The sequence below is a fragment of the Limulus polyphemus genome, unplaced genomic scaffold (genome assembly GCF_000517525.1).
Source record: "Limulus polyphemus unplaced genomic scaffold, Limulus_polyphemus-2.1.2 Scaffold1, whole genome shotgun sequence".
Taxonomy (NCBI): domain Eukaryota; kingdom Metazoa; phylum Arthropoda; class Merostomata; order Xiphosura; family Limulidae; genus Limulus; species Limulus polyphemus.
In genome coordinates, this window is record NW_013665611.1 from 3,968,637 (window position 1) to 3,982,772 (window position 14,136).

The following is a 14,136-nucleotide window of genomic DNA, read 5'->3' on the forward strand; positions in this document are numbered from 1 at the left end:
AACATTTTCAGGGATTTACAATTATTTTAGCTGCAGCTCATAGAATGGCTCTGAGTTTTTTCAAGTACAAACTTTTAGCTCATAACTCCATTATCTCTTGAATTATTTGAGGTCTAATTACAGTTTTGGACTCAAGAGGTCAAATCCTTTTGGTTGATGTATTTAACCATGCCCAAGGTCTCACAGATAAATTTACTCTAATTCTGCCTAAAAGAATTTCAATTTGAGGGTAGCCTAGTAGAGATCCTGATGAGCAATAAAATCAAATCAGGTATACATGTGCCCCACGCTTGGCATTATTGGTGCATAAAAATATAGCTAATAAAAAGGAAAAAAAAGCTTTATAGACAAATTTACTCTTATCCTGCCTAAAAGAATGCCAAGTGCCATGGCTATTGAGGATTCTCTCTTGTTTAATTTGTGTCTTCACTTTGTAGAGTTTTATTTCCTTATCTGTCTGTCTTTGTTCTTGCTCCTATTGAATTCTGGACTTCATGTAGTTGTTTTGTTGTTATCTTATGAAGTAAGCTGCTTAGTTAATATAATTTGCTTTATGTTATATTCTATGACCTAACATTAGCTTTTTAAAAACTTTTAATATGGTGTTGTACAAAATGTATACTAAAGTATATTTATATCCAACTTTTGTTTACATCCATTGAAATGATGTGTATGTGCATTTTCAGGATAGACAAAAACTATTTATTATTATAATAGATTTTATTATGACTGTTTTTTATGCTGCTATATTTTTAAGTATCTATAGGTATAATTGTTTATGTATAAGAATAAGTAATAGGTATCAAATATGGCTTTTTATACATGGCAATACCCATAGTCTAAGCTGAATTTTTATATTTTGTAGAACTTGGCTAATTCAGTTTGAAAATTTGGGATCAAATTTGAAATCATGTAGCTTAGTAGAACGGTAAACTATGAAATTCAGAATGTTGTATGAAAGGAGGAAATGAAAGATTAACACAAGTTGTTCAATTTTGAAAATTTATGAATATTGTTTCTTAAAAAACTCATAAAATGCTTTTCATTTATCTGCTTCCACAAATACTGTAAATAACTTGGTGATTTTGAAAATGTAGTACAAAAAATTAAAACTAAATTTTGTAGTGTGTTGCAACATTTAGCTTTTAGAAGTGTATTAGTGTAGTTAGTTGTTATATGTTAGTAGCATACATAACCATAATTTAGTTTAGCATGCCATTATGCTGCTAAATCCTGTCCCTGTGATAGTGATGTGCATTAATGTAATGCAAACGAGAAAATATAAAATGTTCAGTGTGCTATCAGTGTGTTTATCACAAAACTTGAAGTGAATTAATTCATTTTTTGTAGCTTTCACTACTATGAAGCTTAATATATTCCAAGAGATAAGTTCTTATGGCTAAATTGAACACTGATGTTTCACCTTTTTCTTATCTCACACCTGTTAAGATGAGCAGTGTAAAATTAAGATGAGTCTTGCACAACTGATTTATTTTTTGTAGCTTGTGGGAGCCAATGGATCCCATAATACAGAAAGGAAAGTTCGTCTTCAGTTATACAGACCACCATTTCGCAGTTTTCAATTACGACAGGGATCTGTAGAAGTAAGCCTTTTTATTGTCCACTTTTGTTCTCTATCCATTTTTAATAAAAATAGTGTTTCATCTAAAAAAGTTAACAAATAACATTTAACAATTGTACATCTAATCCAACTCCAACAGATTATTTAACATTGTTATAGACTTTCATGAGAAAAGAACAAAAACTTTTAGTAGTAGACTTGTGAATAAAATGTACAACATGAAAAGTTTCTCTGCCTTGTAACTTGTTTTTTTTTTGTGATACAGTAAATGTGCATAGTATAGTTTTGTTTTTGTAGTGTGGTTTTCTTGTGCTTTTCTCTTTCATTCTAATGTATTCATAGTAAGTTTTGTTGTTTGTTTCCATAAACAAGTTTAAATATTAGTTATTACATACATGTAGTATGATTAAATAACAGAAATGTGATGTTAAAATTATTTCAGCTGAATATTTAAGTTTCATACTAATTGTTTATTACTAATCTCTCTGAAACTGGTAAACTTTCAGGTCTATCAGTGGTGGTCACGCCTGTCTAGAGTTATTTATCCAGCAACCCTCTATGTTACTGTCAAGTCCCTGGTTCCACCAGAAGCCGTTGAACCTTCCCTTCGATCCTTCTTACCTATGCAACAGGTACTTGCCTAAAATAATCTTAGTAATTGTGAATCTGTTTTAAACTTAGCATATGCGTTTGAGATTAATATTTAACAGAAACTAGTAATTACAACATGTTAAATTACTTGAAATTTTGTGCATCATCCGAGTAGTTCTCAAGCATGGAAACATTTTTATTTTACTTTTCAGGAGAGTGGGCACACTACATTTGAAGATATGCAACAGAAGTTGAATAGTTCAGCTGTTACAACATACTCTAATGGAGAGTGGTATTTCACCTTACTCTGTATATACTTACAAATAAAATATAAATACACTGTAGTGTTGCACAAGTGAAAGTCTTAAAAAGTGTTATTTTATGAAACTGTGAAGATTATGTGACACTGTATCACCATACAGAAATTTCTTTACTGTAACAGTGGGTAAAAAGGAGAAAGAACTTACTTTATGATTTGGTAATGCAGATCTCATAGTGAGAATGTTAGTTGGAAGTCTGAGAAAATGTGTTATGATATCAGAGTAGCTGTGTTAGAACAGCATTAGCAGAAGTCTGGGAGAAGGTTGTTGTAAAGTAGATATGGAACATATATAAAATATTTTCACTCTATTAATGAACAATTATTAATGCCTTCTCTACATTTGAATGATAAAATTTTACATTATTTAATTGGAATTGTTTTTACATTGGTCTTATGACAATTTTAAGGCACTAAATAAGACATCAAGTAATTAGTTTGCTGAACTGCAGAGTGGAAGGTCCAAGATTGAAGAAACTTTATGCTGAATTATTATTACATTAGTTTTATGACCATTTTAAGAACTAAATATCTGGGCATGCTCTAGTGGAATTTGGCCGTACAGAGTGATGTCCAGGATTTGAGCTACTACATGGCTTTTGAAAACAAATATGCGACCATTATGACTGGAACAGTCATTCCCACTATTTGATTAAGAATAGTTATATAAGTGGCAAGTGTTGTTGACTGATTACATCACTTCTGGTCATTAGTTCTAAATTAGAGCGGCTATGTCTGGACCTTGTAGTCTTTTATCTTTTTGTTTAACTCATGTGTTGCTTAAAGTTGAAAAATATTATATACCAAGACATTTAATTTAGACTGTATGATAAAATCTTTTATTTGGATAAGTAGCAGATTTCACATTAGGGAAGATAATCAGCTGTTATATTTTGTTTGTTTAGTATTCTTGTCAATTTGCTTAAGTGTATTGTTCTGTTGAAATGGAAATGTTTTTGAAGGTATTGAGGTAAATATTGGAAAGATGTGGTGTTCTTTCATAATGATATAAAGAGAGAAAGTTTTACGATATAAAGGTAAAATTCAGTGATTGCAGTTTTTCACTGTAATATTCTAAGATCTGTATACTGCATAGAAATAAGAGTCAATGTACATATGTTACATTAAAAACTGCAAAAGGATTTGTTGTGGAAATTACTAATTACAACCAGTGAGATTACGATAAAAACATGAGTGGAAAATGACCATTATATTTAAAGAGCAGTTTGGTGTTCATTCAAAAGATGTGTAACTACATTAAGTAAAAAATTGAGAAAGCTTGTGCTGTAGTAACTAAAATACAGAAATGATATATATATAATGTTTTCAGGAATGTTTGGTGCAATATAATGAGGTACTATTTGTGATATAATTTCCCCTTTATTTGTCCTCAAATGTCTGATTTAAGAAATATTTTAGCTCTGTTGCTGTATCAGTTTCAAATCACCATGGTGTAATCCTACACTTCTTATTTCATTGTGGTTTTCAAGATGCTTTGCTATGTGATAGAATTTTTTTTTAAATGTATAATTAGATGACTGTTTTGTGTGTTTGGACAAAAGTGCTCCTTTTGTTACCAAGAAAATAGAAATATTTAAGTTGTGTCTAAAAAAGAAATTAACTTTACTCAGGTAGTATCTAGTGTGTGTATGTATGTGTGTCAGTATTCTTTACTAAATGTTTTTATGAAAGAAGGGAATCTTTTCCATAAACTTGATTTTTAATGCAGTAAACAGGATCTTTTTCAATAATGGTACTGTTCCTGTAACCAGAAATCTGAAGTAGTACACATGTAAGAATGAACCACTTTGTTTATGGCTGCTCTAATTTTGAGGAGAGTTAAGAATCAGTTAGAAAAATATATTGTTATCCACAAGGGTTAGTTTTCACTTGTATTTTGAGGAATCTTTGCAGCTTATCACAACTAAGCTATTTTCAAAATTTCTGATTTGGTTACTTTATAGTGTGATTTCTACTAAGAAGAAATCAACAGCTTCAGCCTTGTTGGAATGGATGAGGCTTCCAGGTCAAGCATGCAAAGTTCCTAGCACCCAGATACTTCGGCTGCCGTCATCTCAGAGAGGTTGTTTTGTTGTCAAGTTTTCAAACAATGGGAGGTTAGTTTTTATTTTATCATTGTATGAGAAATATTTCTATTATTGCACAGAGAATATGACAAGGCATTAACAACTGTAAAATATAACTAAAAGTTACATGTTCTTCATTTTCTTAGTGTATGACATGATCCAATTCAAGAAAGCTCAATATAGTCTTAATGTTATGTTTTATCTTACATTCTTGTTCTAGGTAGTGTGTTGCATATTCTTTGTGTTGTGTCTATATGCAGGTTTTTCAGTTTTTTAAATTTGATCCAACAAGAACTTTATTTTTTATTATTTGAATCATGACCTTATTACACTTTTAGCATTGTTTTGTGGTACACTTATGTGCCATTAGAAGGATTTTTGGTCTTGTATAAATTAAGTATGTATTCATGGCTGATTTTCAGAACAACATTGTTTGAGATTTGCACATGTATTGTAACTAGACAGATGCACCTCCTACAGCAGCATGTAAAAGTTTTTATTTGGTTAAAATTTAATTTATAATAAAGAAAAAGAAAATTTCCATTTTCAAATTATGAGTAGAGCTAAAAAATGTCTGTAATCATGAGTTGGCCTGTCAGTTTAATGTGATCAAAGCCAAAAAAGATATAAACAGGCATGAAAAAGGAATATCTTGTAAAAATCCACAATAAACAAAAAAATTGTAAGAAAACCTTTATTGTGTATTCATGTGATTTCTTCAGAGGAAAGGGTAAGACATAAGTTGAGAGTGTTAATATGTTGCAGAAGAAAATGTACATCTGGCTGCCTTTACCTGGTCAGCAGTCCAAAGTTAGGCTTAATAACTATGACATAAATTTTAATAGTGGGTTAAAAATTGTGAATGTAGTCAAATCCCTGCATTGTAAGTAACATTTGCAGAAAGAAAAAGGTTCAACTTAAATGTTATTTTGTAACTTTATTACTTTTTCTACTTATATTATTCAAGAAAATAGTATGAATGTAATAATCTTTCATCGGCCAAATAATTGCATTTTTAGGAGTATTATATTTTCTGTACTATTTGTATTTCTGTAAAAAGTAACATACTATTTTCAATGTGTTAGGAGACTAGCAGCAGGATGTCTGTCTCTAAAAGCCTGTGAAATTGTGTTGTATGAGGTAAGTAACAAAACAAGTGTTTTAGAGTTCCTGTCCTAGGTCATAAAGTTTTTAATTTACTAGAAATTTTAACTAATAAAACATTATACATTTTGTTTTGCACAGTTATTGGCTTATACTGTTGACAGCCTAAAGTTTTTATAAACAGTGGTTCCACAGTGAGAGGGATGTACACTCTTGCGTACAAATTTTGGGTCTCAAACTTTAGTCATATTTGCTATTCTTACCCCTAAATGGCCAGACTGTAAATTTGAAGGTTCCATGGTTTGCTTCCTGTTACTGCAAAACTGCTTTGCACTTTGGATCATGAGTTCAGTGTAAGAGTGACAGTTAAATCCCATTAATTAATCAAACAAGAGTATCCAAAGAGTTGGTGGTGGGTACTGTTGCCTTTCCAGTACTTTGTCAACTCAAACTTTGAGACAGCTAATACAGATAGTCTTTGTGTAACCTTTTGTGAATAACCAAAACAAACAAACATCCTCATCCTTAGATTTCTATTTTTAGTGATTTTTTTTTTATTTACAGTAATCAAAATATTTTTTTTAGAGATATGATGAATACCACATTTAATTTTTGTTTTAAATAATACATTTCTTAATAAGTTCTGGTTTTAATGCTTAGGAGGATTGTTATAAAAGGTATCAAGAGTTAAGTATGATTTTTAACATATTTATTAGGCCTAATAAGCTTTTTTGCTTCGCCAGCTTAAACATTTTATCTCACAGTGCTTTCTTAATTTGTTTGAACTTTGTACAGCATTAAATGAGTATTAACACTTTTCAAATGTTTGTTTCACTTATTTACTCAAGGGACTTTCATATTTTCACATGATATTAATTTGACTACATATTTATTCAATATTTTAAAGATGCCACATCTCTTGAATATTTTAAAGGCATATAATAAAATTTTTATCCATTCTATATGTTTTATTGGTTTTAGAGTACTTGACGTTGGCAATCCTACCTATAATATTCTGTACTTATAGCACTGAATTATATCAGCATTGTTTGCAACCTTGAACTACAAGTAATTTTATAACCTCAAATTAATGTTTTATTTTTACAGGTTTGAACATATCACCTTAGTTCTATTGATCATAAATATAAACAAGCAACTAGTGTTCTCAAGATTAGTAAGTGAAAACATATCAAGTTTACACGTCTACATTTTGAACAAGTACAATATTTTGTGTTATACAGTCAACCACTTTTAGTACAGTTGATCACTTTTTGTACCAAGTGTACATGTCCTCATTTTGAATAAATACATCATTTCATATGATAGCCACTCAACCACTTTTCATACCAAGTGTACTTGTCCACACTTTGAACATGTGCAGTATTTCATATGGTATACATTCAACCAATTTATTTTTAGATTCCTTCAGGGAACCAGGAAACAAAATTTTCTGGTCACTCGGGGAATATTTATGACTTGGACTGGTCTTCAGATGATTGTTATCTTCTTTCTGCTTCTGCTGATGGAACTGTTAGGTTGGTTTGCATACATTTCTACTGTTGATTGTTTTCTGTCATTTCTTCTTTGAGCTTTTTTCATTATGCATGCTCTAACCATTTATTATTTTTATGTCCATAATAGTTTTTTTTATTCTTGTACAACAATGATAATAAAATATTTGTTTCTCTATACTTTAGGTAAAGTTTATTGTATTTTACTTGCATACTAAATTACTTGTATGACTGTATGACACTTCGTTTTCAAAAATACACAAAGAAATTAATCATACCATTTATGACCTGTTTTGTATACCAATAAATGATAAGCCCGGCATGGCCAGGTGGTTAAGGCGCTCGACTCGCAATCTGCGGGTTGTGGGTTCGATTCTTTGTCACACCAAACATGCTCGCCCTTTCAGCTGTGGGGGCGTTATAATGTGACGGTCAATCCCACTATTCGTTGGTAAAAGGGTAGCCCAAGAGTTGGCGGTGGGTGGCGATGACTAGCTGCCTTCCCTCTAGTCTTACACTGCTAAATTAGGGATGGCTAGCACAGATAGCCCTCATGTAGCTTTGCGCAAAATTAAAAAAAATCAAAAATCAAATCAATAAATGATTCACATTGATTTCTCAACAATACAACAGAAATTTGATTGGTGATGGTACATGGAACTGAAAAAAGTTTTCAGAAAAAGTAGAAAAAAATTATTGTTTTCACTTTGAATGAGTCAGAAGTATGGCAGTTATTTTAGATATTAAAGTTGTACTTATTAACGTTTTCATTTCTAGTCAGAAAGTATAACAGTACATTTTGTTTTCAAAGTGTACTGAAACTGTAACATATTTTACTTTAGGTTTGTCAGTAAGGTACATTCTTACATATATAATAAAATGATATTTTTGTATTTAAAGTAGTTTTAATCAGGTTTTTAGTCAATTTATTCAGGATCTTATTTTACAAGCTGTTGTCATAATTTAGTTTATTTATGCCTTGCTACTCTGCGAGTGTGACTGGCTTATCCAAGGGGTGGTATTTTGCAATGGAAAAGGATATAATATAGTAAAATCGTTTTTCCTGTGAATACTATCAGGTTATCAAGAAATTAATGTCGTATTTTGGAACAATTTCATTAACTCCCTCAAAAAACGTACATCATGTGTAATGGTTAAATGAACTGCCTAAATGTCACATTAGTGTAGCCTATATAATGTGTAAAGTTTAGTATACTCTAATCCCTTATAGGGATGGTACACGATGAGACACACACATTCTGCATGTAATGCTGTTTGAATACAAGAAGGGAAACAATGCCTCTGTAGCCACAAAGAATATAAAAGAAGTTTATGGAAATGTTTTGAATGTTCATAAGTGTCAATGATGGTTCAGCAAATTTCGTTCAGGTGACTTAAGCCTCAAAAACTGTGATGGCAGGGGCCAATATGTTGGAATTAATATTGATACTCTGAAGATGCTTGTCGAGTCTAACCCAAGGCAACACACTCGTGAAATGGCCCTGAAATTGCATGTCTCTCATCAAACAATACATAAACAATTGAAGGAATATGGGAAAACTCCATAAAGAAGGTGTTTGGGTGCCTCACGAATTCTCTGATGATCATTGTTTCCAACGTGTGAATGTTGCTTTATCTCTTCTGGCACATAATGTGCGTGAACCATATTTAGACAGAATTGTCAGCGGTGATGAGAAATGGATTCTCTATGAATATTAAACACCAAAAACAATGGCTCAATCCTAGACAAAAACCACTTCTGAACCTAAAACCTGGATTCTATCTGTCAAAAGTGATGCTTTGTACTTGATGGGACATCAAAGGAGTAATTCATTTCGAATTTCCTCAATCCACAGTGAGCTGTAAATGCAGAGATCTATAGTCAGCAACTACAACATTTAAATCAAGCCCTTCATCAGAAACGCCCTTCACTCGTGAATTGGAGAGGGGTTCTTCTTCTCCATGACGATGCATGTACATGTGCAACACAAGATTATGGAGTTGGGTTGGGAAGTTCTCCCCCACCCACCATATTCTTCAGATATGGCACCATCAGATTACCATATTTTCATTCGCTGCAACATCATTTTCATGGAAAAACATATGCAAATGTGGAAGGTGTTAAAGAGGACATCGACATGTTTTTTGCTTCAAAGCCAAGTGATTTGTTTAATCAGGGTATTAAGAACCTGATTATAAGATGGAAATGCATCACTGATAAGAATGGAGACTATTTCATTAAATAAATGTTTTGTTTTGATATACGAGTTGTTCAGGTTTTCTCATCTAAAAAAGCGACAAATTGTTATGATGACATAATAGTAACAAATAATGGAAAATTGAACTGATAAAGATTATGGATTCAGCTTTCTGCAGTATCAAATAAAATTTATGTTTATAGTCTTCTTTGATTTAATGTTAAGAAGTTATTATTGTAGTATTTACTTTTTTATTGTGATATACTGTTTGTATTTTTCTTTGTAGAGTTGCATCTCCCAAAGTATTTTTAGAAACTCCATGTATAAATTTTGTAGAGTGCTGCTTTTTGGCCCATGACACTGAATATGCCAAGTGTTACCTCATAGACTACTGAGATGGTCACAAGGTTCTAGTACCTAACTCAAGGAGTCATATGAGGACTATCATATGTTTGTAAACAACTTCAAACAAATGTCATATCACAGATTCCAATAGGCCTTGGTAGTTTAGAAGAGACTAAGCATGCTGCATAAACTCTTTTATTTTATCTGCTAGCGTCTTCTACAAACACTATTTTAAATAGAGAATTTTAGAAAATCATAATCCATAATTATGGTTTTATACATTTTCTTCTATACCTACTTGCTATATCTCTGTAAGGTGGATTGGTGAAACAAACATTACAGTATGCTAATTTTTGAGTTTTGAATCTTGTTTTTAGAAATCTTGATAGAAGAATGTAGAGCGTATGAAGTGTTAAATTATTATTTTTGTAATAAACAGTTGGAATGTTGTGTTTGTTACATATTTCAGTGATAATTTTGTGTATTTTAAGTATAACAAAGTCAATGAACAAACTATAGAGTAAAAATCCCTACATGACAATTTTATGCGCTACTTTTTAATTAACCTTTAATTTTATTGTAACTTGCAAAATATGGATGATACTGCATTAGTGCCAAAAACCTGAATAAAAATATTTTAACTTGTTAGAATTATTTGTTTTTTAAGTACCTTAATATGTTGTAAAAAGAAAATGTTTGTGTCATGGGTGTGAAAGAGTGGGTCAGGATCATTTGCATGTGCCTTTGCCAAAATTTAATATTTAACATATTTCCTTAAGGTATAATTTAAGCCAATACGTTAGATGAATATCACTCACTTCTCGTATCTCGGCAAAATTGGGAATAATATTTATTATACCGTATGAGTTCAAGTACAATTTGTTTCATTTGATGTTGTATTTCTTTGTTTATAACTATTTGTTTTTGATAAAGTATGTTTATTTATTATGGTTGTTTTTTGACATATGTATGTTTACTATACTTTCTTTTGGTTAAAATTTATTTGGCAACAGTTTTTCTTGCCTTCCCTCCATCTTTTACATTTTGTTTAGCCAAAACATGAAATATATATCTTACAGAATTTGGAACACAGAAACACTGTCGTCATTTCCTCTTGCTATCTTGCCACATCCATCCTATGTTTACTCTGCTAGATTTCACCCTCACATTTCAAATATTGTGGTCTCAGCTGGCTTTGACCATGTGTTATGGGTGTGGAAGATGCTATCTCCTGGTGAGGAACAACCTGAATTAGTTCAAGAATTAGAAGGCCATCACAGCATGGTGAATTCACTCTGTTGGGACTCTTCCCAGAATAAACTATATTCTGCTGATGGTGATGGAATGATCATAGCTTGGAAAGCTGGACCTTGTACAGAGAATGGTTGGATGATTTTTTTTTCTGTAAAGACTTTATCTAATGTAAGCTAGAAATATTTGTTAGATTTTATATTAAAAACTGTAATACCTTTGCATAAAGGCAGGAATGTAATACTGTTGATGAGGATATTCCTAATTTGGTTTGAAAAATGATACAATATACTTTGTAATTCACCATATTACTGGTTTTTGTGAGTAACTCAATGTGTAAAAGTAGCAGTGCTTATGCTGTACATCACTGATGTGACAAATTACTTTTGAATTTTGTTTGATTTTTTTTAATTTGTGAAATAAAATGACATTTTATTATTACAATTTTTTATTTTTTGTGAAAAATCAAGACACATGATAGTGTGTTGTGCAGCCAGAACAACCTGCAGGACACTGTGATATTAAGAGGAGTGATAGTTTAGAAATTTTCACTTTCTGGAGCTTGGAGTGTGGTAATCCAAAGTATCATATATTTTTAGTGGATGCTCTATGCTAGACCCTTACTTCATATACCAAATGTCAGGGCAATCCATTAAGAAATACATGAGGTATAAAATCTCCAATTTTGATTTCTTCCTTTTTTTTTATATGGAAACTTTATTTGATAGAAAAACATATTTAACTTTCATGGATTGTTTCAAATTTGGTACATTGATAGATCTTTATAACCTACAGCTAGGTGTCAAAATTGGTGTAATTATAAGCCATGAATGCAAAGTTATTCAACTGCTCAATTTTGACCAAAATCATTGCATACACCTACACAAAGTCACTTGAGCTATTGGTCTGAAATTTTTACTACAACTTCACCTAAGAGAAAAGGTGGACTGTTTTTAGTTTTTAAATTAAAGACTGTTGATTTAGAGCAGCAAAACTATAGTGTGAAAACATGTGAGGATACATAAGTATTGGTTAGGCTAAGTAAACTAGACTAGCAATTTCTTGCTCAGGTTTTCAAACAAATCGTATGGGTGGATGGTTATTATTCATTGCCAAATTTTAAGCACATATTTGTTAAACTTTATGAAATTCTCCTAATTAAAGAGCGTTTAGTATCACGTGATATTAGCTTAAGCAATTAGGATAAATAATGATGCTTGAAACACCTGTACTGAGTGCATGCAGGTGATGACAAGAAACTGTTAATTTAGTTTGCATGGTGTTACTATAAAGAAAGTTATTAACACTGTTTTAGAGAGGAAAATCTACCACTATATATGTTAAAGAATCTGGTTGGTTCTATAAAGTATAAGTCTGTTCCGATTAATAGGGATGTGATTCTAAGGCTGGTGTTGATTACTATCGAGTGTCGCTTTCTTACTTGGCTCATGTAGATACACATGAACCAATGTTTCCAATTATGACTCATTTTATAAGCTGTACTATTTCCTATAGATCATTTTCCAAATGGTTCTGCTATGATTAGTGTCTGGTGAAAAGCTTCAGCAGACATTTCTTTTGCAACATCTCAACCAACAATTGGTCCAGTCATCTACGCTATTTTCAAGTTTTGAACAGCTCAACTTTCAAGATTTACATATCTACATGAGCCGATGTTTCCATTTATGAACATTATATTTTAAGATCTGTGCAAGAACTCAGCTAACAGATGTTTCCATATATCAAAGCTATCTTCAAGTTTTGTACAATGAAAAACATTTTCAAATATTAAAAGTTATATTATGTATAGAGAGCTCCATGGTTACATGGTAGTTGCAAGGTTGGTGAAAATGAGCAAGCCCTTATAGAAATAATTAAATCTAAATATTGCTGAGCAATGTAAACTTTATTCTCAAAGTGTTTTTGCGGATTTGAATTGTAAAAATCATGGATAGAGCTATTTTTAAATGGGAAAAAAAAACCCTAAAAAATGTTGTATACTTTTTTGTCAAAGTTTAAGCTAGAAATCTAACGTGAACAAAGTCAAATACTTGTTTTTCACGATGTGAACTAGAAACCTAACACATACAAGTTAGATATTTATTATAGTATAAAGTCAGAACTTAATAAACAGTTACAATTTAGATATCTGTTTCTATTTAAGTTAGAACTGTAATTATTTGGTCAAGATGTAAATAGCATGTTTCTCTTAATATGTGATTTATGCTTGTAGAGGAAATGTTTAATAAAAATATTATATCTGGACTTTATGAACATTTTCCTGAGTTTAGGATGATATTGTTATTTATATATACTGATTTGTAAAATTGCTTAAAGATATGATCACATTATAACATAAAATGATAAAAACCTTATAACCCAAGCACTTTTGAAAGGTGGACCTTTCTTCTTCAGGGGTAAACTGGGAATTCTCAGTTTGCCCCTCAAGAAGAAAGGTCCACCTTTTGAAAGTGCTATGGTTATAGGGTTTTTACCATATTATATTAAGACTTCTTGAGCATATGTTTTTTGACATAACATTATAACATAAATATTTCTGTCTAAACATAATACAAGGTCTACCTTTTGAAAGTGCTCAGGCTGTAGGGTTTTTATCGTTTTATATTAAGACTTCTTGAGCATACACGTTTTTCTGACATCGCATTATAACATAAATATTTCTGTCTAAAACAGAATACAAGCAGTGGACTAAAGAAAAGGTTGTCAATCTTCCAGAATTGAAAGTGAGTATTAACTTTCTGTATAGAATTGTATATGTTCATATTCTAACAAGAATAACTACAGCTGAAAGAGTTTCATAGTTTAATTTTAACCTTTTTTGAATTTTTAACTCTCTATCAATGTATACTGCTACACTGTATTGTGTGTCATAAGATTTTAAAATACTGTAACATTTACAGTGATAAATGTTTAGTATCTGTTCATATATTTAACATACTTTATAGAAATGTATGTTTAGGTATTTTTACTAATAAATCTCATTTTAATCCACATTGATAATGCTTACAGTTTTGTTGAATGTATTACTTACAGTTAAACGTTTGTCTTTGTTAGTTGATCGTACATAGACTGGCCTCAGTCACTATTTAATGTTCATAATATATATATATATATATATATATATATA

The 14,136-nt window shown here is 31.1% G+C and overlaps 1 protein-coding gene across 7 annotated transcripts in view; it reads left to right on the plus strand.

The window, feature by feature from the left end:
• LOC106461705 (jouberin-like) overlaps positions 1-14,136 on the plus strand; it is a 70,339-nt gene that overhangs the window by 27,474 nt on the left and 28,729 nt on the right. For all 7 annotated transcript variants that reach the window (XM_022391478.1, XM_022391583.1, XM_022391440.1 and 4 more), the window contains 8 exons: positions 1,503-1,604; positions 2,089-2,214; positions 2,386-2,465; positions 4,457-4,609; positions 5,665-5,719; positions 7,103-7,218; positions 10,817-11,121; positions 13,683-13,732. In XM_022391478.1, the coding sequence (XP_022247186.1) occupies positions 1,503-1,604; positions 2,089-2,214; positions 2,386-2,465; positions 4,457-4,609; positions 5,665-5,719; positions 7,103-7,218; positions 10,817-11,121; positions 13,683-13,732 (987 nt within the window). The remainder of the gene's footprint in view (positions 1-1,502; positions 1,605-2,088; positions 2,215-2,385; positions 2,466-4,456; positions 4,610-5,664; positions 5,720-7,102; positions 7,219-10,816; positions 11,122-13,682; positions 13,733-14,136) is intronic.